The sequence below is a fragment of the Mizuhopecten yessoensis genome, unplaced genomic scaffold, assembly GCF_002113885.1.
Source record: "Mizuhopecten yessoensis strain PY_sf001 unplaced genomic scaffold, ASM211388v2 scaffold3111, whole genome shotgun sequence".
NCBI classification, from domain to species: domain Eukaryota; kingdom Metazoa; phylum Mollusca; class Bivalvia; order Pectinida; family Pectinidae; genus Mizuhopecten; species Mizuhopecten yessoensis.
Genome location: NW_018404881.1, coordinates 113,403 through 139,044, shown reverse-complemented (window position 1 = coordinate 139,044; position 25,642 = coordinate 113,403). Strand labels below are relative to the sequence as shown.

General features: G+C 36.6%; 2 protein-coding genes across 11 annotated transcripts in view; one reads left to right on the top strand and one right to left on the bottom strand.

Annotated features, from left to right (window-relative positions):
- Window positions 1-19,481, top strand: part of LOC110447016 (septin-2-like) — a 59,393-nt gene extending 39,912 nt beyond the window's left edge. For 6 of the 7 annotated variants that reach the window (XM_021492406.1, XM_021492405.1, XM_021492403.1 and 3 more), the window contains 11 exons: window positions 11,467-11,560; window positions 12,308-12,394; window positions 13,255-13,378; window positions 13,643-13,777; window positions 15,228-15,345; window positions 15,885-15,986; window positions 16,714-16,810; window positions 17,072-17,123; window positions 18,078-18,182; window positions 18,557-18,635; window positions 19,323-19,481. In XM_021492406.1, the coding sequence (XP_021348081.1) occupies window positions 11,467-11,560; window positions 12,308-12,394; window positions 13,255-13,378; window positions 13,643-13,777; window positions 15,228-15,345; window positions 15,885-15,986; window positions 16,714-16,810; window positions 17,072-17,123; window positions 18,078-18,182; window positions 18,557-18,635; window positions 19,323-19,412 (1,083 nt within the window). In that variant the 3' untranslated portion in view covers window positions 19,413-19,481. Of the gene's footprint in view, window positions 1-2,115; window positions 4,005-11,466; window positions 11,561-12,307; window positions 12,395-13,254; window positions 13,379-13,642; window positions 13,778-15,227; window positions 15,346-15,884; window positions 15,987-16,713; window positions 16,811-17,071; window positions 17,124-18,077; window positions 18,183-18,556; window positions 18,636-19,322 lie in introns of those variants that run through there. The other variant, XM_021492402.1, reaches the window with a different exon arrangement.
- Window positions 19,482-21,889: 2,408 nt separating this feature from the next.
- Window positions 21,890-25,642, bottom strand: part of LOC110447015 (dihydrofolate reductase-like) — a 17,700-nt gene continuing 13,947 nt past the window's right edge. For all 4 annotated transcript variants that reach the window (XM_021492400.1, XM_021492401.1, XM_021492397.1 and 1 more), the window contains exon 7: window positions 21,890-25,066. In XM_021492400.1, coding sequence (XP_021348075.1) covers window positions 24,970-25,066 — 97 coding nt within the window. In that variant the 3' untranslated portion in view covers window positions 21,890-24,969. The remainder of the gene's footprint in view (window positions 25,067-25,642) is intronic.

The window sequence follows — 25,642 nt, the reverse complement described above, 5'->3', positions numbered from 1 at the left end:
TACAACCATAGATTGACTTACCAGTACAGAAACAAATCTATCAATGACCTGTAACATTTATATACCTGTGAATTTATAATCAGGCCTTTTAGATGAAAGAAAATCTACTTTTTAAGGTGATTTTTTTGCAAGTAGATTGTGAGGTTTTAACGCGCAAGTATAGGTATATTTATAATCAGATAGTTTACTGAGAAGAAAAGCCTTCTTATGTAAACGAGTTATGGACAGGGAAAAAACAGGTGGACCTTGAAATTATGTCCGCAGCGAAAGTATGGAATTTTAAACAGAGGATGTATTCATGTATACATACAACTGATTAATGCGATAACAAGTTTTTATTTATTTTTTCTTCGTTTTTTCTCGTTTAACTGAGCATCCCCATTCATAGATGAACTGGATCGGATTACAGTACAATCAGGATACCTGTGTCTTTTGGCGGTTCCTGAAGGAGCGTCATTGTGTGTGATGGGAGTGTATAGGTATAATGGTGATATAGGTACTGTATATATAGATACACCTGGTTCCTTACCCAGTACATATATATATACAAAATTTTCATGGTCCAGCGATTTCTCAAGCAGCCGAACAACCCAGTAGTTTTAAACGTGTATCATCCATCTCCTCACCTGGTCTGGAGACTAACGAGATATCAAGTACAGGTGAAAGTAGGCAATTAGTGCTTACCTGTTGTGGAGAAATCTGTGATGGACATTTGAGGTCTGTCACAAAAACCTGTGCTGAAAAGTTTTCAAAACATTGAGGAAAGCTACTGAAGAGCTCACACACATAACTTATATAAAGACGACAAATTGAATTTTAAATGTGAAATACATTAGTGGTTACTGAGGAAACCGGATAGGCTACCGAGATACAGTGTGTATGTACAAGTATCAGGTTCTCTTACTGGAAGAAAACGTACTGGATTTCAAAATTTGGATTGATTTAAAAAAGATTAAAATCCAATTCTTTGGAAGCAACTTGCCTACAACGATATCAGATTCTGAAAAAGTGAAAATTTAGACATTTACCCTGAGGACACAGTTTGTGAGTCATTTCTAAATTGTAACTTAATGTGCAGTGGGAATTTGAACTTAAATTTACCTTTAAACTGTGGATTGATGGTTATGTCCCTGGATGTGTGACGGAAATCCCCTTATGACTGTGATACAATTTTACCTAGTCAAATAAGAAATGTGTGATTGCTGGAGAGAATTATCAATCAAGTATGGGATATAAATTCATTGGAACCGTACGCATCTAAAGGTAACAAATTTAAAAATATATTTCTGGGCTCAAAATTAATAAGGAAGATTTGTGAAGAAAGATGGCTGACTCGAAAACAGTTAAACGCCACAGTGCTGAAAGTAATGAATTTGCAAGGAGAACAATTTGAAAAGTAATTGGTGACGGTTTGTGAAACAAGCAAGATGGCTGACTCTGAGACAGTTCATAACCGTAAGGTTGCTCCTCCTTTAAAATTTACATCTATGAAAAAATACAATTTCTCTACGGCCTTGTCAACATCATCATCCATTTCAAAGCCGCGACTACTCACCGCACCGAAGGCACTTGGATCGCCTGGAGTGCCAAGGTCACTGGCTTTATCAAAGACAACAGGCTCTGTTCCTTCTTTTTCAAAATTGAGAGAAACTAAATCTGGTGATTCTCTAAAAAGTAAAGGTGTATTATTGACAAACTCAACAAAACCAGGGACATTTCACTCAAACGATTCAGAATTTTCAAATCATATGAACAATTTATCACATCCTGAAGAAAGACCCATACAAAATGGACCTAGTGCATCAATTGAGTTCTCTCGAACGTCAACGTCATGGTTAAAAAGGCCCAGGTCACAACCGTCACTTCAACATATTATCTCTAACCCCCAGTTGTCAACTGAAACTAGGGGTGAAAGGTCAACAGTCAATGACATTCAACATGACATTGGATCTGAAAAGTCAAAATTCAGTATTGTTATCGAGAAATGTGCTACACACGAGAAAAGTTTTGATAAAGAGACAACAAATAATGTATCAACAATACCAAGTAAGGAACCAAGTGTGTCAAAGCTGGATGTTGCTTTGAATACCACCACTGTTGATCAGAATCAAAACATAAAAGGATTTTCTCCCTTAAGTGATGTGAGCAAATCATCAAGAAATGTCGAGTCACGTGCTAGTGATTCTGTACTGTGTGGTAACTCTTCTGACAACAGGAAATGGAAGACAGAGTTACCAGAACGGTTGATAGATCTACAAACAAATAAAGATTTGTCGAAGACATCAGATACCTCCGACAAATATGGCAAGGGAAATAACTCTGGATTATCAACCAGTAGAGTGGATAAAGACAGTTCTGATTATGAGTTGGTGAAGGGTACGCCAGCTCTAAGTAAGGGTTCTAGTGATCTGGGTTTGGAAATGATTACAAGGCGGGATGAGGATGCTGCTGGAGAGTCGGAGGATATAACTCCTGGAGTGGTAGAAAGAGATTCGATGACGTATACAAGTTCTGCCAGCTTAGTGTTGTCAACTAGCCAACCAGACACACACACAGACACACAGACAGATCCACAGACAGACACTCAGGCAGATCCACAGACAGACACACAGACAAACCAGCATTCATCACTTCAGGGTCAGCAGAAACAAGAAACACCTCAAAAACGGATTAAAAGAAAAACAGACAAAAACTATTCCATTCAGCAACCAAATGATACCAAACCATCAATGTTATCACCAGAGATCAAGGTTAATATCAAAACAACAGATTCTCCAATGAAACAACCTGTACAGTCAACAACACGCGCTTCATCATTTCAGGAAAATGTTAAAACGGAAATACCAGAATCTTCATTTCCGACAACAGCTAAAAAGCATACTGAGGAATCAGCCTTTTTAAATCAGGTTGGAACACGAACATCCGAGTCCAATGGAGAAGCAACAAAATCTAAACCTTTCCGCCGGAAACCAGTTGAAACGAAAGTACCAGAATTGTCATTTCGGAAACCAGTAGAATCTAAAACACTCAAGTCATCTTTAAAAAAGAAGGATGTAGCTGTGTCAAATACACAGGGAGACTGTGACAAAGATGGCCGTGCTACAGATAAAAGTAAACAGAATCTGAATAATACACAGGGAGACTGTGACAAAGATGGCCATGCTACAGATAAAAGTAAACAGAATCTTGATAAAACAGGAAGTAGTTTAACAGGTGACCCGTCTGATGTGAAGAGGAAGAATGGCGATGTTTGGGACGATTCCAAGTATCAAGTTTCCACTAACCAAGATGTGAAGTGGAAGGATGGCCATGTTTGGGACGATTCCAAGTGTCAAGTTCCCGCTAACCAAGATGTGAAGAAAACCAAATCATTTTCTGTTAGTGTAGAACCACCTTCACCTTTCACTCCGAAGGGTAAGAATGTTAAACGTGGCGTTTCATTGCTTGGAACATCGAAAAGTTTATTTCCAGAATCCATGACAATCAACATGGATTTAACAGGATCAGAAGAGGACCAAGATAAAAAAGATCACAATGATGATGATGATGAGGATGACAAAGATGAAGGATTATCTTTTAGCATGTCATCGACGTCATCGTTTATGAAAGGAAGCGATGACACCATGTCTGACGTCACACTTTCTCCCCCGATTTCTCCATTTAATAGTCCACTCCATAAAGATACGGCAACATTTGTGACGTCAACACCAAAATCATTCTTTAAAACACCTAACGACACCAGAGAGGTACGCAGACATTCACTTCCAAATGTGGAGTCCGATTTATCAGAGAACTCGTCTCTCAAATACTCACTGGTTGATATAGACCTCACAAACTCCTACACAGAGAAAAGGTCTGTAGGAGAATTTACATCTCCTAATGTGACAAAATCATTGTCCTTTTCATCTGGAACCCCATTGGCTGAGGCCCTGTCATTGCCGACCCCCAGTCCCCGTAGAAAACCCCGAGTGTCACGGCGTACCTCCCAGAAGCTCATACGTATGGTAACTAAGTTTTATTTGATTATAATATTTTCAACTGTTCTTGATACCCTCAGTCTAATGAACCTCCATTGTTGTTACTTCACAATAGCAATCAATCCAGAAAACTTCCCTGCTTATATTCAGAATATACTTAAGTCTAGAGAGTTCTCTGCCGCAAATTTAAAAATACTGTAGGGTTATTCCCGAAGTGCTACATGGATTATACTTGTATCAATGATACAGGATAGGTTGTTCTACTGAATGTTGTATTTGAGGGTATTTTACCTACATTTTGTGCCATTAGAAATGCTATAATTATTTGTGCCATCACTTTATGCAGTTTGTTTAAGTGACTGATGTAGAATTATAGCACTAGGAATTGAAGTGCTCTGTACCATTCCCAGCTGTATTTGTACGCTATATCATAACTATATCTCATCCTCACTTGAGTGGAGAAAATCAATAATAATGTCTTCTTATTATGCTGGTGATATTGATAACTCACTTTCCCTCCCTACACAGATCTACATGTATAGAAACACACTGTATCATCTTTCCCTCCCTACACAGATCTACATGTATAGAGACACACTGTATCATCTTTCCATCCCTACACAGATCTACAGGTATACAAACACACTGTATCATCTTTCCCTCCCTACACAGATCTAGATGGATAGAGACACACTGTATAATCTTTCCCTCCCTACATAGATCTACACGTATAGAAACACACTGTATCATCTCTCCCTCCCTACACAGATATACATGTATACAAACACTCTGTATCATCTTTCCATCCCTCCACAGATCTACAGGTATACAAACACACTGTAGATCTGTGTAGGGCTGGAAAGATGATACAGTGGGTTTGTATACATGTAGATCTGTTTAGGGAGGAAAAGATGATACAGTGTGTTTGTATATATGTAGATCTGTGTAGGGGGGGAAAGATGATACAGTGGGTTTGTATACATGTAGATCTGGGTAGGGAGGGAAAGATGGTACAGTGTGTTTGTATACCTGTAGATCTGTGTAGGGCTGGAAAGATGATACAGTGAGTCTCTATACATGTAGATCCGTGTAGGGAGGGAAAGAGGATACAGTGTGTCTCTATCCATCTAGATCTGTGTAGGGAGCGAAAGATGATACAGTGTGTATGTATACATGTAGATCTGGGTAGGGAGGGAAAGATGATTCAGTGTGTCTCTATACACGTAGATCTGTGTAGGGATGGGAAGATGATACAGTGTGTTTCTATACGTGTAGATCTATGTAGGGAGGGAAAGATCATACAGTGTGTCTCTATCCATCTAGATCTGTGTAGGGAGTGAAAGATGATACAGTGTGGCTCTATACATGTAGATCTGCGTAGGGAGGGAAAGATGGTACAGTGTGTTTGTATATATGTAGATCTGTGTAGGGGGGGAAAGATGATACAGTGTGTATGTATACATGTAGATCTGGGTAGGGAGGGAAAGATGGTACAGTGTGTTTGTATATATGTAGATCTGTGTAGGGCTGGAAAGATGATACAGTGGGTTTGTATACATGTAGATCTGTGAAGGGAGGGAAAGATGATTCAGTGTGTCTCTATACACGTAGATCTGTGTAGGGATGGAAAGATGATACAGAGTGTCTCTATACATGTAAATCTGTGTAGGGAGGGAAAGATGATACATGTATAGAGACACACTGTATCATCTTTCCCTCCCTACACGATGTAAACACTGTTCACCTGAGTATTTTTAAGCACAAACATTTCAAGCTGGGATAATAAATTTGTTTTACTTGCAGAAAAAAGTCAGTTTCAACACTGTTTTTTTAATCATTATGTAGGTTATCACTTATCCAGATTAAAACTTGGAACTGCATCAAATTATGTACCTGGCTATCACTGTACCACAGGTATAGATAACACACCATTTACATTAAACTCCATCTATAGAAAGTCTGGTTAGCTAAGTGAAGTACCAACCATAGAAAGTAGATAATATTCTGTCGCATTTCCAAATCTATTTATTTCCTAACTTGTGTTTTATAAAAGGAATTAAATAATGATCTTTCGCAGTTTGGAAATGTAAAAATGTTTGTAATGTTATAAATATTTTATCATGTATTTCTGTTTGAAATATTAGTTTCTGTTCAATGAAGTTGACAATGTTTTGAAATTCAAGTTCTACTTGAGGAAGTTACCTACCTATGTTGAATTAGATAGTATTACGATTGTGAATTGTTAGGTTTATGTTAACGTGTATGACACTGCAATTGTAATGAATTATTCAGTAGGTGTTGAGATCTCTTAAATATAACTATTACCTAATAATTACCTAATAATTACCTAATAATAGAGGGTGGGCTTGTATTCAGATATAAAGTCGATTCACCCAAAAAAGGTGATTTTCAGCCCGAGCATTTGCACATTTGCATAAGAAACGGGTATCTGTACATTACCCCTAGAGGTCCTTGAGGATGCTCAAGGTGACCTACTGACTCTATAAAGGATGTATACAGCATACCTGTCACTAAACTGGGTGGACAGGTGGAAACCACTGCACTCACTGGAAAAGACAGGTAAAATGTTTTCACAAAAATTTACATCATCAAAACAAGGATAAAATCTTTTGTGACTAATAAAATGCACCTTCCACCCCCTAAAACTGACCATGTTCTGATCCAGATTTGTTGATAGCAGAGTCTAAAATGACTTTGGAAGGATTTCTGAATTCATTTTTTTGTCTTTAGTGGCTAAAGTTGAAACGGATAGAATATCTAGATAGATATTCTTACTAATTTTAGAAATGACGGGTAAATTACATACCTGTGATATTAACGAGAATTTCAACCATTCTTTCTAAAAACACCCACTGGATTTAGTTACTGTGATAATGTTTAATCTACAAGATTTAAAGATTTTTGTTACAGAAATCTCAGTACACCATCAGAAACCTTTCATCCTATAGCAATCTGATCATAAATCTTCTGTGGGCTAATGGATCTGTATTTCTAAAAGTACAATACTTAAGCTTAGAAGTTAAAAGGTAGATTGTTGTCTTTGTACAATACCTTATTCACTTATTGAGTGTGAGACACAAATGTCGTACAGTGAACATTGTCTGGGGTACAGGGTAGAGTGTGCTGCCCTGTCACAGAAATGGGGTTTGAGTCGCTGAATACACACTTGGTTGCATGTATACAGTGAGTTACTGTAATATAAACTTATGCTTCAATGTTTATTACAATAACTCAATTCAACAGCTCTGTCCTATTTGAGTTTAAGTAACTGTAAACAGACTTTGTAACATGTACTTTGTATTGCAGTGACTCAAATTCATGATCAATGCTTTTTTCCTTAAAGAAATTAGCCCTCACGGTGAGGTAGGCAGGTATATGGTAATACTCTCTGCCAATCCGGTCACTAGTCACTCCATATAATTAACAGTCCAGAGCATGTCTCCTACATTATTTCACTTACATCATTAAAGTTCGTATACTGAAACCACCTTGGGGAGAGGGTATACTAGCTTATGTCACTGTGACCTTTATTTTGACCTTTGACCTTAATTTAAGCGCAAACTATGTGAGATGCAGTTTGTCTGGAGCCTATCACCTGCGATCATCAGGGTTGGAATGCTGGTACATCTTGGGAAGGTAGAGTGTCACGTTAACTAGTTATGATCACAACTTCCTGGATATCACAATGAATTGAGTCCATAACTTAGCGATGACGGATATTGGCAACATGTTACAATTTTTTTCTTCAAAGTATTACTTCCCAATTGTGCTTGTACACAATTTTACAGCTGTTGGGTGACACAACAGCATGCACTCGACATGAAGTAGATGCTGATAACAACAGAAAACTTTGCTTTAGGTCCTCTAGATTCCGTTTACTTGTATTTTGATTCACTGATTAAAACCCTATAAACAGTCCAGACTGTACTAAAGTAATGTAAAAAATCTTTTCTATAGCAACACCAGTAATGCTGTGCTGCCAAATTAGAAAGAGCAATGTTGATAAAAATCAATAGGGCCAGATGATTTTGGCATTGTGGTGATATTGCATAAAAACTGACTCCGGTTCTGACAGTCTCTGGACCTCAGGGATTTCTTGTGACTCATCTCAATGAACAGAGATAAGAAATTTTGTAGTATGTTGACACTGTAAAGTCAAGTCTGTTTAATGTGAAGCCTCAGCCAACTGACTCGGCTAGAGAGAAGTTCTCTTTAGCTCATTCAGTAGAGGATCAGACTAACAAACCAGAAGTCCTAAGTTGGACTCCCTAGTGGAGATGTTGAAAAAATAATGACCTCTGTTACATTGGCACCCACGTAGGACCTGGAAAATATTGACAAAAATACTGAGTCTTGCTCTTACAAGCTTCACTGTTAGCCTTGAAAGTACTCGGATTGAGGTCTCTCCAGGAGGGGGAGTAGGTCACTCTGGTAAAACACTAGCTGGCTGCATCCCTTAAGCTCATTTAGTAGAGCGTCAGTATGACTTCCAATCATTACCAGAGTAGTATATGCCCATTAACCTGAGATAGTCCCTATCTGGGTTATCCATGTAAAGTTAGACATGCTCTAGACATAAGTTTCTGCAGGATATTCAATGTCTTGAGTGTTAAATCTGCTGACATTGTCTTGAGTGTTAAATTTGCTGACATTGTCTTGAGTGTTAAATTTGCTGACAATGTCTTGAGTGTTAAATTTGCTGACATTGTCTTGAGTGTTAAACCTGCTGACATTGTCTTGAGTGTTTAATCTGCTGACAATGTCTTGAGTGTTTAATCTGCTGACAATGTCTTGAGTGTTTAATCTGCTGACATTGTCTTGAGTGGTAAATCTGCTGACAATGTCTTGAGGGTTAAATCTGCTGACAATGTCTTGAGGGTTAAATCTGCTGACATTGTCTTTTGTGTTAAATCTGCTGCCATTGTCTTGGGTGTTAAATCTGCTGACATTGTCTTGCGTGTTAAATCTGCTGACATTGTCTTAAGTGTTAAATCTGCTGACAATGTCCTGAGTGTTAAATTTGCTGACATTGTCTTGAGTGTTAAACCTGCTGACATTGTCTTGAGTGTTTAATCTGCTGACATTGTCTTGAGTGGTAAATCTGCTGACATTGTCTTGAGTGTTTAATCTGCTGACAATGTCTTGAGTGTTTAATCTGCTGACATTGTCTTGAGTGTTTAATCTGCTGACATTGTCTTGAGTGTTTAATCTGCTGACAATGTCTTGAGTGTTTAATCTGCTGACATTGTCTTGAGTGGTAAATCTGCTGACAATGTCTTGAGGGTTAAATCTGCTGACATTGTCTTAAGTGTTAAATCTGCTGACATTGTCTTAAGTGTTAAATCTGCTGACATTGTCTTTTGTGTTAAATCTGCTGCCATTGTCTTGAGGGTTAAATCTGCTGACATTGTCTTGCGTGTTAAATCTGCTGACATTGTCTTTTGTGTTAAATCTGCTGCCATTGTCTTGGGTGTTAAATCTGCTGACATTGTCTTGATTGTTAAATCTGCTGCCATTGTCTTGGGTGTTAAATCTGCTGACATTGTCTTTTGTGTTAAATCTGCTGCCATTGTCTTGAGTGTTAAATTTGCTGACATTGTCTTGAGTGTTAAATTTGCTGACATTGTCTTGAGTGTTAAATTTGCTGACAATGTCTTGAGTGTTAAATCCGCTGACATTGTCTTGAGTGTTAAATTTGCTGACAATGTCTTGAGTGTTAAATTTGCTGACAATGTCTTGAGTGTTAAATTTGCTGACATTGTCTTGAGTGTTAAATCGGCTGACAATGTCTTGAGTGTTAAATCTTCTGACATTGTCTTGGTTGTTAAATCTGCTGACATTGTCTTAAGTGTTAAATCTGCTGACAATGTCCTGAGTGTTAAATTTGCTGACATTGTCTTGAGTGTTAAACCTGCTGACATTGTCTTGAGTGTTAAATCAGCTGACATTGTCTTGAGTGTTAAATTTGCTGACATTGTCTTGAGTGTTAAACCTGCTGACATTGTCTTGAGTGTTTAATCTGCTGACAATGTCTTGAGTGTTAAATCCGCTGACATTGTCTTGAGTGTTAAACCTGCTGACATTGTCTTGAGTGTTAAACCTGCTGACATTGTCTTGAGTGTTTAATCTGCTGACAATGTCTTGAGTGTTTAATCTGCTGACAATGTCTTGAGTGTTAAATCCGCTGACATTGTCTTGAGTGTTAAACCTGCTGACATTGTCTTGAGTGTTAAACCTGCTGACATTGTCTTGAGTGTTAAATCTGCTGACATTGTCTTGATTGTTAAATCTGCTGCCATTGTCTTGAGTGTTAAATCTGCTGACATATGTCTTTGTTGATCATTGTCTTGAGTGTCTTTGTTGATCATTGTCTTGAGTGTCTTTGTTGATCATTGTCCTGTGTGTCTTTATTGATCCTTGTCTTGAGTGTTTTTGTTGATCCTTGTCTTGAGTGTCTTTGTTGGTCTTTGTTGATCATTGTCTTGTGTGTCTTTGTTGATCCTTGTCTTGAGTGTCTTTGTTGATCCTTGTCTTGAGTATTTTTGTTGATCATTGTCTTGTGTGTCTTTGTTGATGAGTGTCTGATTTTCAGGCTTTTATTGTGTCGAGTACAACCTGTGTGTAGAACATCTCCTCTGGGATTATTGTTCTGAAAACAAAAGGCAATCACCTGTTCATCACTGATACTAGTATATAACTTCCCTCCCCTCAGATGGTACATAGACTGGCCTGCTTATTCATGTAGACAGAAACCAATGTGTTCTGTGCATCTAAATAATATACTTAGTAAGTCTAGTCCATAAATCTTCCTGTTATGTTTTTTGTCAAATTTCATATTTCATTGAAAAATGTATTTTTTCAGGAAGTTTTAACTATTTAAACATTAGTGTTTATAAATCAAACTTCCTCAGTGTTTGATGTCGGTCACGAAATGGATTTGGACGTTATTTATGAGGTGAAGTATTCCAATGAGTTCATTATCATTTTAATGTGAGCTTTTTGGATAGAGCAAATATTGATAGAAAACCAGGGACAAATCTGCATAATTATTTGAGTAATTTTGCACATTTTACTTAGGGATCTTCACCTTACAAAGTATGTTTTAATATAACATGGTTTTACACAGATTCATTCATTCCTAACGTGCCTAATTTAGTTATGGTATTTATTAAAGATATTCATTAAGTTTTCACTTTGGAACTTTTTAAAAAATACATTGCATGTCACACGCGTACTGTTGGGGGTCAAACCCATACCTATCAAAATATGGGGAAGTGCCATGGACCTTATCAAAATACAGGGAAGTGCTGTGGACTTAATCAAAATACAGGGCAGTGCTGTGAACCTTATACCTGACCAGGCTAACAAAATGAAGTGTTTTGAGTAAAGAGTGACCACCCCTCCCCATATTCCTTTCAGAGACTACTAGCTTGACCTGTTTTTTGACCAAGTTTTTTGTGTTTTATAGGACGAGGATGAGTTTATCGGATTTGCCACGCTACCCGATCAGGTCCATAGGAAGGCGGTCAAGCGAGGTTTCGAGTTTGGACTCATGGTGGTGGGTAGGTACATTATCATTATGTGTCCAGCCGGTGTCCTGCTGTCGTTAGGACACAGATGTGTGACGACTTTCATTAAATATGATTTTTAGCATACACCAGCAACATTTGAAGTATGAAAAAAATTAAAATATATATATTTCATGATTGGTGACTTGTTGATACATGTACAATCAGTCTATTTTAGCTTAACATGTTTAATTTGCAATAGATGCCAAAAATATTCTAGAATGCCAACCCTAAACCCTATTTGGCCTTTAGTATCCTTCAAAGCAACAGCGAAGGATCAATGCACCAATCAATTTGTTCTTCTGAAACTTGTCAGTCCAAGATGTACAACACACTCTTCGTCCTATGTGAAATACATGGTATTGGTTGGTTTATTACTAGTATAGTTTGTAGGACAGTAAATAATATAATACTTGAGCAGGTGGTATGTAGACAGGACCAGTTCATGATCAGCATACGTTTAACCTCAAGTGTCAAACATGGATTCACAATTATGATAATCTATACAGTAAAATTCAATAATTTTATGTACAGTATGACAAGAAAAATAGTGAAGTGGTTTAAGTGAAAAATTTTGCAGGCAAGCTGAAACATATCTATAGACAAAATTTATTAGGTTTTCTCAGTTAAATTTTAACAAATATTCTGTTCATCTGCAGTCCAAGTGTATAAAATGTGAGTAACTGTGTAATAGAGTTGTGTAACTTAGTGTTGGTCTACCTGTATTTTGTCTGATTACAGGTGAGACAGGCCTGGGGAAGTCGACCCTCATCAACAGCCTCTTCCTGACAGATTTATACAAGGACAGGAAAATACCTAAAGTGGAGGGTAAGATATTCCATCCTGTATCACAACTTTATCCATGTATTTCATTTCATAATGTTGCATCAGAATTATCTCCCTTGATTTTCCACTATGTCTGTTACAACATTACCTCCCTTGTCGTGTTCTTTATTTGCAGATATATAGATGTTATTTAACTGGAGGACAGTAATTGTCAGAATTTTTAGGTCCACTTTCTGAAATAAAACTTCAGAAAGCTGTCATTGCATGTACAATAAATCATCGGTAGGTTTATACAATTTCCAAAAATATTTCCTCCAGGAAGTACCGTCACCCGGGAAATTAAAGGAAGTTGATCATTTCCATATCAATCCATGCACTCTCTGACAGTACTATATGAATGGCTCTATAATGCACTTTAACATACACACATATACACATGGGGAAGTAACAACTACCAGGTATTATCTATATCGTGTACACACACTGAAAATAAACAAAATAGCAGGCTGTACCAGCTTGTCATTTCACTGTTAGTGTGTGACAAGAGGAAAACACAATATAGAGCAAAACTAAATCTGGGAAATCCAAATTTAAGACAGATGCTATAACCATTTGACTTACCAGGCCAGCAGTAGTCACCCAGCCAAGTCCTGCTCCACTGGTTGGATTCATCGTTACTTGTTATGTTACAATGGGTGATTTGTGAAAGCCTGTATAGTGGCTAGATCATACCACAAGTACAGTTAACGAGCAATAGATTGTGTGTCTCTTACAGTGACTACCCCGGTAAATTCATTAAGTGTTGTTTTGTTACAGTATTCAATGTTATGCCCTCACGATAGCTGAAGGTCAACAGACACAGGATATATATATATATATATGTAATTATGTTTTACTTACAGAAACCATTAAGAAGACTGTTCACATTGAAAAGAAACAACTTGAGATTGAAGAACGTGGCGTAAGACTACGACTCACAATTGTTGATACACCAGGGTTCAATGACTCTGTGAATGGAGAAGAAAAGTGAGCACCAGTTGGGTCAAAGTTCATCAATAATAATTTGGTGTAGAGATCACATACGAAGGTCAAATCAAGATATCCCAAGAAAATTTGTCTTGACATTGATATAAGTAAGAAATAGATACTTAAAAAAAAATAAGTGAAAGTTTTGCTGATCCAATAGGCTGATCAATTCTATGGTCGAGTATTTTTAAATAAAAACAACTTTTACTTCACATACAGGCTGTAGTTGTAGGTTTTCTTGACATTGAATTTTTGATTTTCCAGTTGGATGCCAATTATAGACTATATTGACAGCCAGTTCGACCAATACTACCAGGCAGAGAGTGGACTTAATCGTAAAAATATACAAGACACTCGCGTCCACTGTTGTCTGTACTTCATATCTCCCTACGGACACGGGTAAGTAAACCGCGGACACTAGGGTCCACTGTTGTCTGTACTTCATATCTCCCTACGGACACGGGTGAGTAAACCGGACACTATAGGGTCCACTGTTGTCTGTACTTCATATCTCCCTACGGACACGGGTAAGTAAACCAGACACTAGGGTCCACTGTTGTCTGTACTTCATATCTCCCTACGGACACGGGTAAGTAAACCGGACACTAGGGTACACTATTGTCTGTACTTCATATCTCCCTACGGACACGGGTAAGTAAACCGCGGACACAAGGGTCCACTGTTGTCTGTACTTCATATCTCCCTACGGACACGGGTAAGTAAACCGGCCACTAGGATCCACTGTTGTCTGTACTTCATATCTCCCTACGGACACGGGTAAGTAAACCAGACACTAGGGTCCACTGTTGTCTGTACTTCATATCTCCCTACGGACACGGGTAAGTAAACCGGACACTAGGGTCCACTGTTGTCTGTACTTCATATCTCCCTACGGACACGGTAAGTAAACCGCGGACACCATGGTCCACTGTTGTCTGTACTTCATATCTCCCTACGGACACGGGTGAGTAAACCAGACACTAGGGTCCACTGTTGTCTGTACTTCATATCACCCTACGGACACGGGTAAGTAAACCGAACACTAGGGTCCACTGTTGTCTGTACTTCATATCTCCCTACGGACAAGGGTGAGTAAACCAGACACTAGGGTCCACTGTTGTCTGTAATTCATATCACCCTACGGACACGGGTAAGTAAACCGCGGACGCTAGGGTCCACTGTTGTCTGTACTTCATATCCCCCTACAGACACGGGTAAGTAAACCAGACACTAGGATCCACTGTTGTCTGGACTTCATATCTCCCTACGGACACGGGTGAGTAACCCAGACACTAGGGTCCACTGTTGTCTGTACTTCATATCTCCCTACAGACACGGGTAAGTAAACCAGACACTAGGATCCACTGTTGTCTGTACTTCATATCTCCCTACGGACACGGGCGAGTAAACCAGACACTAGGGTCCACTGTTGTCTGTACTTCATATCACCCTACGGACACGGGTAAGTAAACCGAACACTAGGCTCCACTGTTGTCTGTACTTCATATCTCCCTACGGACACGGGTAAGTAAACCGGACACTAGGATCCACTGTTGTCTGTACTTCATATCCCCTAAGGACACGGGTAAGTAAACCGGACACTAGTGTCCACTATTGTCTGTACATCATATCTCCCTACGGACACGGGTAAGTAAACCGGACACCCTTGTCTACCAAAGAATCTGGCTTATAGTAGAAATGTTGCCTAAGATTACATTAAAATCAATCTGTATAATTTAATAGAGTTGTGAAAATTCTTATTTATCAAAAAAGGAATAAACACTGTGTACAACATTAATATCATGTTGTAGTTATTTTTATGATGTATTTAAAATTCTTCTGATTGTAGTCTAAAGCCGGTAGATATCGCTGTGATGAAGAGATTACACACCAAGGTCAACATTGTCCCTCTCCTTGCTAAGTCTGACATCCTCACTCCAAAGGAGGTGAAAAGGTTAAAGGCCAAGGTAATGTCAGAGGTCAACCTTGGTATCATGGTCCAAGGGAAATAATCATTCTTGAAATCAATTCAATTAGGGATTAAGTTTCTTCACTTTCTCATCCCCAATGGTGCAAAAGATTCTATTCTGTATGAAAGAGAACTTCTTGTTTTATTTCACATTATTTTTGATATCTCAGGTGAAGGTACTGAAAATGAGTTATTATAATCTGATCTCAGTTTAAAATATTTACTCAAATAGTTCTCACACAAATAATGGCATTACAATCAAAATTTAAAAAAATACTTCAAAATTAATTTTAATAAAATATTATTTGTACTTGTTATTTATTAAAACGATTTGTATTGTAGTTGTAAATAATAAAATAAATCATATTCAGTTTAAGTCAAGTTTCATTACATTACAGTAAAATGAAGTGAAAATCGATTTGATATATTTTTGTTACAATCTCAAAAATCCAGAAACCAAATGAAACTATCAAGGCGTTACTGATAGAGGGATGTAACTCTTGTGAAGGGGAGATAACTCTGTATCATATGTTACAGATATTGGATGAGATTAAGGACAACCATATACAGATCTACCAGTTCCCAGAGTGTGATAGTGATGAGGACGAGGAGTTCAAACAACAGGACAAAGCCTTAAAGGTACAGTTACCTCCCTTTACAAGGGTGGCCATACAGGACAAAGCCTTAAAAGTACAGTTACCTCCCTTTACAAGAGTGGCCATACAGAAGGAGACACAAAAAAAACATAGTAACTTCAGAGTATCAATATCATACTGTGTATATTGTGTTAGTTTTTATACGCCCGTCAAATTTGACGGGAGTATTATGGTATAAAGTTGTCCGTCCGTCCGGCTTAAACTTTTGTTTGTGCAGCAATCTCCTCCTACATTTTTCGACCGATCTCTTTGAAACTTGGTATACATTATAACCATGATATGAAGTTGGGTCTCCCTTAAAAGAATTTTGATTCAACAATTTTTGCAAAAGTTATTGCCCTTTGTTTATTTCCGTATTTGATATTTGTCAGGCAACCTCCTCCTACATTTTTCGACCGATCTCTTTGAAACTTGGTATACATTATAACCCTGATATGAACTTGTGTCTCCCTTAACAGAATTTTGAATCAACGATTTTTGCAAAAGAAATCGCCCTTTGTTCATTTCAGTATTTGATTTTTTGTCCGGAAATTTTCTCCTACATTTTTTAAAGCATGTCAGCTAACCACTCTTAGAATGATGCAAAGAGATCTTATTTCAATGTCAGAAAGTATATAACACTATATGGCACCCGACGGGCATATATTGCTCCGCGGTACTCTTCTTGGTTGTTAGTTTATTATGATTTTCGTTTTTATTTTGTTTTCTAGTCAGCCATTCCGTTTGCGGTAGTGGGCAGTAATACAGTTGTGGAGGCAGGAGGCAAGAAAATCCGGGGACGCATGTACCCCTGGGGGATAGTAGAAGGTAGGGGGTCAGGGGTCATAGTGGCAGGTGGAATGAATGCATCAGTATGAAAGATTTCAGACAAAAATGTATCAATCATATTTGAAATAATGGAAAGTTGAAAAATATTTTTTTTGGTGGTACATGTAATATACGAGATTTATAATTATACTGTCTACAACTAAATCTTCCTAATTTTTATAAGTGAAAATGATGACCTGCTTTTGTTTTATATTACATTGTACCTGTATATCTGACCTGTGTCTGTTTGATTCTTTACAGTTGATAACCCCAAACACTGTGACTTCGGCAAGCTACGACAGATGTTGATCAGGTCTGTGATATCTGTGTATAGACATAGGAGTTTTAATACAGTTGAACTGCGCTGTGTTTTAATAGTGCTTTAAGGGATACTATTATATTCAAGTTTGGAAATGTCTTTACATACAGTTATCAAAGAAATATACATCTTGACTGGCTACAAAAATAGGTTTTTTGTTTAATTTGTAAAACACCAAAACAAGTTCTGCAGAACCAGTTCATGATATAGATGTTTTAATGTGTTGTAATCTGTGACATACTGTAACTCAATTTATAGATCTGTTTACATAGTGGAATCTTCCTATTATCGTGAGGTTTGTTGAAGTCATAGTTCAATTAAAATCATATTTTCTAAAACCAACAGTTGTGTATATTTGGTAAGAAATTCTATTTGTTTGTTATCATGTGATTTGACATGAAGTCATCTTTATGTCAAAACTCCATGTTAACAACTCTCTGAACTTAAACCTAACGTTAGCACCGGGTTCTCTTAATATCACAATTTGCTTTAAATCACATTTCCTTCTGATTATTGACACATGATATTAATAGGAATGACTACATATTTTTATGATTCTATGCTAAATTACCTGATGTAAACTTTGGTGAGTTTTACATCAGAGTCCTTCATAGGAAATCCCTGAAAATAACATCAAATTTATAAACGGTGGAGTGGAATGACCATAACTTGAGCTCAATAACTTTGACTGTTTCTTCGATTTTTTTCTTTGGTTTTATTGTAACTCTGCTACCTCAATTCATTTGACCGTTACCTCAATTCATTTGACCGTTACCTCAATTCATTGACCGTTACCTCAATTCATTTGACCGTTACCTCAATTCATTTGACCATTACCTCAATTCATTGACCGTTACCTCAATTCATTTGACCGTTACCTCAATTCATTGACCGTTACCTCAATTCATTTGACCGTTACCTCAATTCGTTTTACCGTTTCCTTAACAGTACACATATGCAGGATCTGAAGGATATCACGGCCGATCTACATTACGAAAATTATCGCGCTGAACATCTGGCAGAGGAGATGAAGAGTTCTCAGAGGGAGAGAAGGTAATTACAATCACATAGTTTACCAGCATACTTACACCGGAATTGTTTTCTTATGATATAAAATTTATGTTGTTCATTAATTTCTTTGCAATATCTTTGGACTATATCTATGGCCTAAATGTTCTACATATGAAGTATAACTTGTTTATTTGTGATAACCTGTATACTTTGGCTATATGAGAATCCATAACAGAGCTGTATGTTCTTGACTTAATTGGCATAAAAGGTGTTTGGATAAATAACTTGATTTAGAATATGTTATTAAAAATACTGTCTAATTTTCCAGCTTTATTTACTATACAATCACAAGGATCAATGGGTCCGCCACCCCAGTAGACATACTGTCAATAAGGGTTTTATTGTTATCGTTCCAGCAAACTTAAACGAGATTCCATTGTAAACATGGATGCTGTTTCGGAGACAGACAAGCTACTGCAGCAAAAGGAGGCTGAGGTATGTTTTCATTTATAATCTTGATTGAAGAATCTTCGGCTCTTCATGTGTTTGGAATTCCCATATGATGATTGAATGCTGTATCCCATACAGTTTGAAGTTAAAATTAATTCCAATGAGGGGGAATAGAATTTACTTCTTTTACCATATTTATACTAAATCTCAAAAGTCAAATTATGAAATTTGGTGTTCTTAAATTTTAGTTTTGATATATTAGATGTGTTGAATTTACACATGAAAACAGTTGCCAACAGAAAGGGAGAAAGTTCATCTCAGATTCTGAAAAAGTCTATTTATATGGTGTAAGGGGAGATAACCTGATCATTATAAATGAACTTGGTGCAGTCTTTGTTTTTGAAGAAAAATGAAACATAAAGACTTTATATTTGTTGATGTAACAAAGAATTTCATTGATAAGAAAACAAAATTGTGTGGTTTGTAAATATATTGTTTGTGAAAATAGATAACGACTCCAGGGTCCCCAACCCTAGTCTGTGTCATCTGTGAAACATTGGTGACTCTAGAAACACTTCTATACCTCCACAGCTCCTTAAATACAGAGCTTATCTCCTATCACATGTAAAGAATATATCTTTAATTTGTGGAATGTGTTAAAAATTAAAAGAAAATAGTTGAAATGATAAATTTACATCTACAATATGTTTACCTGTTCTATATTTTGTCCAGATACAACGGATGCAAGCTATGCTGGCCAAAATGCAGGCACAACTACAAAGTAATCAACCTCCAGCGAACGGGAAAGTGGCCAACAGCTAATCTGTCCCCACCTCAACACTTGTACACATGACAAGCTTTAACCATTGGTCCAAATTTATTACGGAATGGGAGCAAAACGCTGTATTAACTCCAGGGAGGTCTACTTGAGCTAGATAGGTTTTAATGACATTTTTTTGATCTGAGGTATAGGTTGAAGACAATGGAGGGATATATAATTCAAGAATGTTTACTGTCGACAAAATGTTCAACTTTACGAAGTGATTTCCAGTTGATAAGATAATCACAGAGGAGTGTGAAACAGTGGTGTGAGGGAAAAGTAGCCCTTCAGCTACATCTATTTACAGAAAGCAACGTTTAGGTATCTTTAAAGTGTTCACTGAAGTGAGATATTTATTTATAACTGAATTAATAGGAATAATTGTGTACTGTGATGAGATATCAGTAACCGGTAAATTATCACTGTTTTGATGAGAAATCAATTTTTCCTGAGATGTAGTTTGATATTCTTTGCTATTTAGCAAGAACATTTATTAAGAATGTAGAAGTCTAAAGAAATGAATGATTTCATTTCTCAAAATGTACTTCACAAGAAGAAGGAAATTGAACAGACATAAAGCCTACAGTTAATGAGGAAATGTCATACAAATTCTCTCATTTGATCAACTAGACATGATAAGTGACAGGTCAAAGATCACTATATGACACCCAAGTTTCCTCGGAAGATTTATCTCCCTTGTAAAATACTGCAGTTGAGTTATCTCCCATGTGGAGTACTGGGCCGTTTTCGTTTAAAAGGTCAAACCGGTCGGACCACTGTTGTTCGTTTATTAAATAAGGTCGGACCTAGTAATCTGATGCTGCTTTCGAGTGAGCCTTGACAAAGCCTTGCAAGGCCTGCATAAACATTTGCATGTCCGCCAGGATTTATACCCGAAATTGTTACATTTATAAACGGTCAAACCGGTTGTTTCGCATAAACGAACAGGCCCCAGCAGTTGAATTTTTTTCTCTATTTGAGTATCGGAGTTGAGTTATCTCCCTTGTGGAGTACTGCAGTTGAGTTGTCTCCCTTGACGAGTACAGATCTGAATATCACCACCGTCATCAGTAACAAAACACTTTACCAGATTAAACACAGTATTCCTCTAAATGAAAACCATTCATGTTTCACTGTCAATTACAACAACTCATCTTCATAACTTTGTTTCATTAATTTGGTGGATTGATTGATCAATATATGTAGTTGAACATTATGGGTTTACTTAATAAAAACAAATATCCAAAAGATGAGGAGTTCATCTCTCTCTGATATTTCTTTGGATTTTAAACAAAACAAATCTTTGATTTTCAATAGAAAACACATATCCATTATGCTTTTAGCATTGTGGACAAAATCAGGGGAAATTTATAAATAATTGTAGACATCGTGCCAATGGCTTGAGGATAACAATGCAAAACTGTCAGACATTTTATTTAATGATCTAACTTAAGTGCTTGTTTAAATAATTTCATATTAGAATATTTAGAAGGGAATAGGAAAACCACGGTACATATGTAAGAGGAATGCATTTAATGCTTGGCCTTATTCCTACAAGATACCACAGAAATGGTATTTATTGTTTAGTTCAACACCAGTTAGGGTTGGTTAGTTGAGAGTAATAAATACATTGATTACTACCCACAATATAAGGTCAAATGTCATTATGGATGAATTTGATTGGCTGTTGGATGTAAGGTCATGTGAACACTGTGCAATAATTTCATTGGAAGAAACTTCATAGAATGCATGTACCTTTTATGTCTACTTCATTTTGATTGGATGTTGTTAGTCACATGATTGCCAAACTAATCCTGATTGGTTGATTATGTGTTGAGTAAATGGCAGTAGATTGTATATAGATTTGTACAGTTGTTATAACACAGTAATGTTGAAGGTCTGGTATGTCGTCAAGCTGATTCATTCTGATCACTTCTTAGGTAGTAATTGTAGATTTCAGAAATATATTTATAAGACAATATACTGTCAAACACACAATACTTTTCATCTTTTGTTAAAATATATTTCATGGCTATGATACATACGGAATTTAAAAAGTAATAGTATATTTTTTGAAACCTCAGTTCCTGCCTTTTGCATTTATTAGAAAACTTTTCATTTGTCAAAAGTAATTTTTGATACTTGTGTCACATTTTTCGAGTGCCTCCAGTAGGAGTCGAACCCATGACTACAAATTGTAAGTCAAGTGCTCAATAGAGTCGGTAACAAGTAAGGAGATGTTAGTGATAATGACCTGACGTTGTCCTCGAATCTACAATGTAATATTATACACAGTATATAGGTTTCTTTGTTGATGTAACTGCGGTCACATGATGTCATCATACCAGACTTCCAACCATTAGTACTTTATACTTAACACTTACTTTATATGTATGTATTGTTAACTTATTCCAGTAATGTATGTCATTATGGTGCGAATCTGTCACACACAATATACATGTTGTAATTATTTTTACACTTTTTTTTCTATCAAAATATGAATAAATTATAACTTATTTGGTACCATAATCAATTTTTTACAAATTAATTCCCTCAATCTGTGTATGGTGAGATTTGAAGAGTATGAGCGATTTCTGCCTTAACTAGTCTGGTTGAATTGCCTTTAACACAGATTCTTGAGGTTTGGAAGAGACGGGTAGGAGCCCCATCCCTAATTGATTGACTCAAGGTACTTTAATGCCTTTTAGACATTTTTACTGTCCTTAAAATATTTTCCTAAATTAAGAACTGTAAACCATCTTGACCTAAAAGTAAGTAACCATGTACAAGATGTCCCTATTAGTGAGGAAACATCAACATACTGTCCCCAATAGTTAGGAACCATCAAAAATCTGTCCCCAAAATCATCATTTTTTTTTTGAATTCAGCTTAACACTGGCTAATTGTTTATGAATTATTCTTGAGATATGAAAGAATTGTAGTTGAAGTTAAGTTTGATTTTAATAAATGCGAACAGAAATGTTTTCAATAAGGGTTTGAAAACTGACGTTTAAGAAAGCAACACAGACAAAATCTTGTTTTGTAAAAGTAAGTTTACTTAAGAGATGTTGGAACATACTGTTTGTTAAGTATTGTTGTACACATGTCAGATTTTGTTCATTGTTGGTTTGCTATTTTTATATAGGTGTTTATTTGATGTCTTTTTCGCATGGAATTTAATTCAGTCTGAAATGTATTCAGTTACAGATGCAGAGAAATGTGTAGTGTTATAATAAAAATTGAAATTTAATTAGGAATTTTAAAAACTGAAACGATACAATGTGAATAAAAAATGGACCGAGTCGAATGTCAGCGACTAGGTAGCCCTGAGGGTCCTGGGTTTGAATCTCAGGCTGGCTGTGCATTTCCCTTACCCTTTTTACAGAATTTTAGCGAAGATCTATGTAAAGAAAATCCTTTTAAAAAGGCTATCTGAGTTCATATTGATCCTATATCAAAATTCCATAGACTATGTGATCCTAAAGACCAGAGTTAATTGTTCTCATGAAAATAGATTTGGTCAATACAGATTTCACAATTTCTTTTTGAATTTAACAAAAAAGGCCGGTTTATTTGTAACAAAAAAGGCCGGTTTATTTGTAAAACTATTGTTTAATATGAAGGGAGTCGGAAGGAGTGATACAACTTCACTAAGGAATCTCTGCACATACCTGATTTTTGTTGGAGTTGTCTCCCTTTTGAGAATTCTATATTGTGTAATGACCAGAGCATTACAGTTTATTCAATCCTGTACAATGTACACATTAACAATATCTCTAAATCAATCAAATTACCGCTTATTGACTTCAGATTTAGTGTGGACTGTTTTAAAAAGGCAGGTCATGTTACACTAATTAACACACTATAGGCAATTCACTTAATACTACTCTAATGGACCTCTGTACCACTGCAGGCAGAACACTAGAGATTCTACTGTTGGTTTATATACAGTAACCCCTCCCCCTATCACCTTGATGTCGTTTGGGATATGTCTGTAGCACAATTGGCCCAAGAAGAAACTTCCGATGACCAGGTAGCACAATGGTTAGCAGAATAGTGTTGCGATGTGGGATACAGGGTTCGAGTCCTTGCTCGTCAGCCAGAAATTTGACACCCAGAACACTGTTGTTGAGTACAGTTTGCTTTTATTATTTTTCATTAAAGTCCCTTAAGATCTTAGCATAAATGATTTATCAAAGCTAGGAGAGTGATGCAGGAAAAGCAGTGTCTAACCCCAGTGTACAGTCTATGCCAGTGGTATGGGGGTCCTTCATTAATTGGCGAGCTCCAGTAATGCGACTGTTATTTGATGCGACTTTGGGAAATTGAGGAAAACGTGAACGAATGTAACTCCTGGTCTGATGGTGTTAATCACATACTTAGTGACTACTTACTTAAATAGATTTGGTTTATCTTAGGATAAACAGATGTATATTACAAAATAAAATGTATATGTAGTATTGGATTGTTGTTGCTGTTTTCAATTGAAACGCATTTGCTCTTTTCGTTTTGATCAAAAACTTATTTTATCTCTTAATTATTTGAGTTTATTTCCTCTATATCTACTATTCGTTTCACCAAAAGCTGGTGATGCTGCTTTCAATTTTCCTTTCGTGTCTCGCCTATTGTTTTCAGCGCAACACATACATTTCCTTTATAATTATGGGGTTCAGCCAAACATAGCATTGCTTACATAATATCAACACTCGAGGAATGATCTAAATAACGTGGAGTCGGTATTGTTGTAACTGAAGTTGAATCAAAAACCATGGACGATATAAACGGGTTGGGATATTTTATAGACAACGATCTGCTGCTAGGAAATCTCTACAACTCCGTGTATGGGGAAATGTATTCTGCAAATAAGACTGTAAATGAAAACGAATATGATACCGGTCAGTTGTTACCCTCGGTTTAACACAATACTTAATACGCATAGTAATGCAATCATAACTGATATATAGGTTTATATATTTTAGTAACTAAAACACCACGAGTAGCTCTCGCCTTGATAAATACTCTATTTCGATTGATTGTTAGTCCGGGTTTTCAGTAGACCATTGAGAGTGTGTTTTGACTCTCCATAGTTAGTTTTGAATTTTGTGCTTAAAAGGACCTGTCCATATTGCATACATTTTGACATCCATATTCAGGCAAAATCCAATTTGACTTCTTAAATTGGTAAATGTTAATGGTCAACTGAAAGCCCCGAGGAAGTGACGGACATATATCAACAGCAGATCTAGACTCCTAATTTAATTAGTTGTTACTACAGGGAAATTGATAATTATATTTGCAATATATTCCATTGTATATTCATATACATATGTTATACATCTACGACAAAGGCACTATTCATACGCTCTCCGTGCGCTGAGGGTTTTGAGTTTAAGAATATCTTGCTCCGAGACTGGGAAAAATCGTTATGCCCTAAAGTTAGGTATTTCTTTTAGTCAAAATTGGGATGAACTTATAAAATAAAGAGAAATTCATCTTTCTTCCCAAATGTTATTTGTTTCTGTACACTTTGCATTTAAATGTTTCCTCCCAAACGTTATTCTATTTCTGGGGCATTCGCACCCGACTAAGAGTGTAAACTTTGTATCGATAGGTCACATTGTTTTCTTTCTGCAAACTCCTGTCCAAGTCAGTTGACCTAAAACAGAAACGAATATATTTGTAAATTCAAAAGTATATCTTAAGAGATAAAGACTTAACAAAACAACCAAAGAAGTATTTTTGTTGCGTTTTGAAGAAAAGTCCAGCGGCGTATCCCTCAGTCTCGAACTTGAGTTTTTTCATGTAGATATTGTCGTCATCATTTTAGCTTACAATGACAACTTACATTGGCTTACGTATTTTGATGTATATCGACTTCATAAGTGTCAATAAACTAATTAAAGTTATTTGATTATTGATTAGGAAGTATTGGTGTGATGGGCTAAGCATTTCAAGTGTAAGTCATGGAGTAGCGATCGATACTCCACGCTATCAGACGTGACCATAACGGTACGGTCGCTTTTGTATTGACAGAAGATAATCTTCAACACATTGTTGAGATCACAACCATATTCGAGAAGAGACCATATAACGCACCATGTTATAATAATCACTAGTAATATATAATACGGAAGCACCTGTTTAAACATTTATCAAGTCGATACTAAAAGCTAAACAAAGTAGACGTTTACTACATGTACGTCAGGTGGCCATTTCGTCCAGTTACATCTCC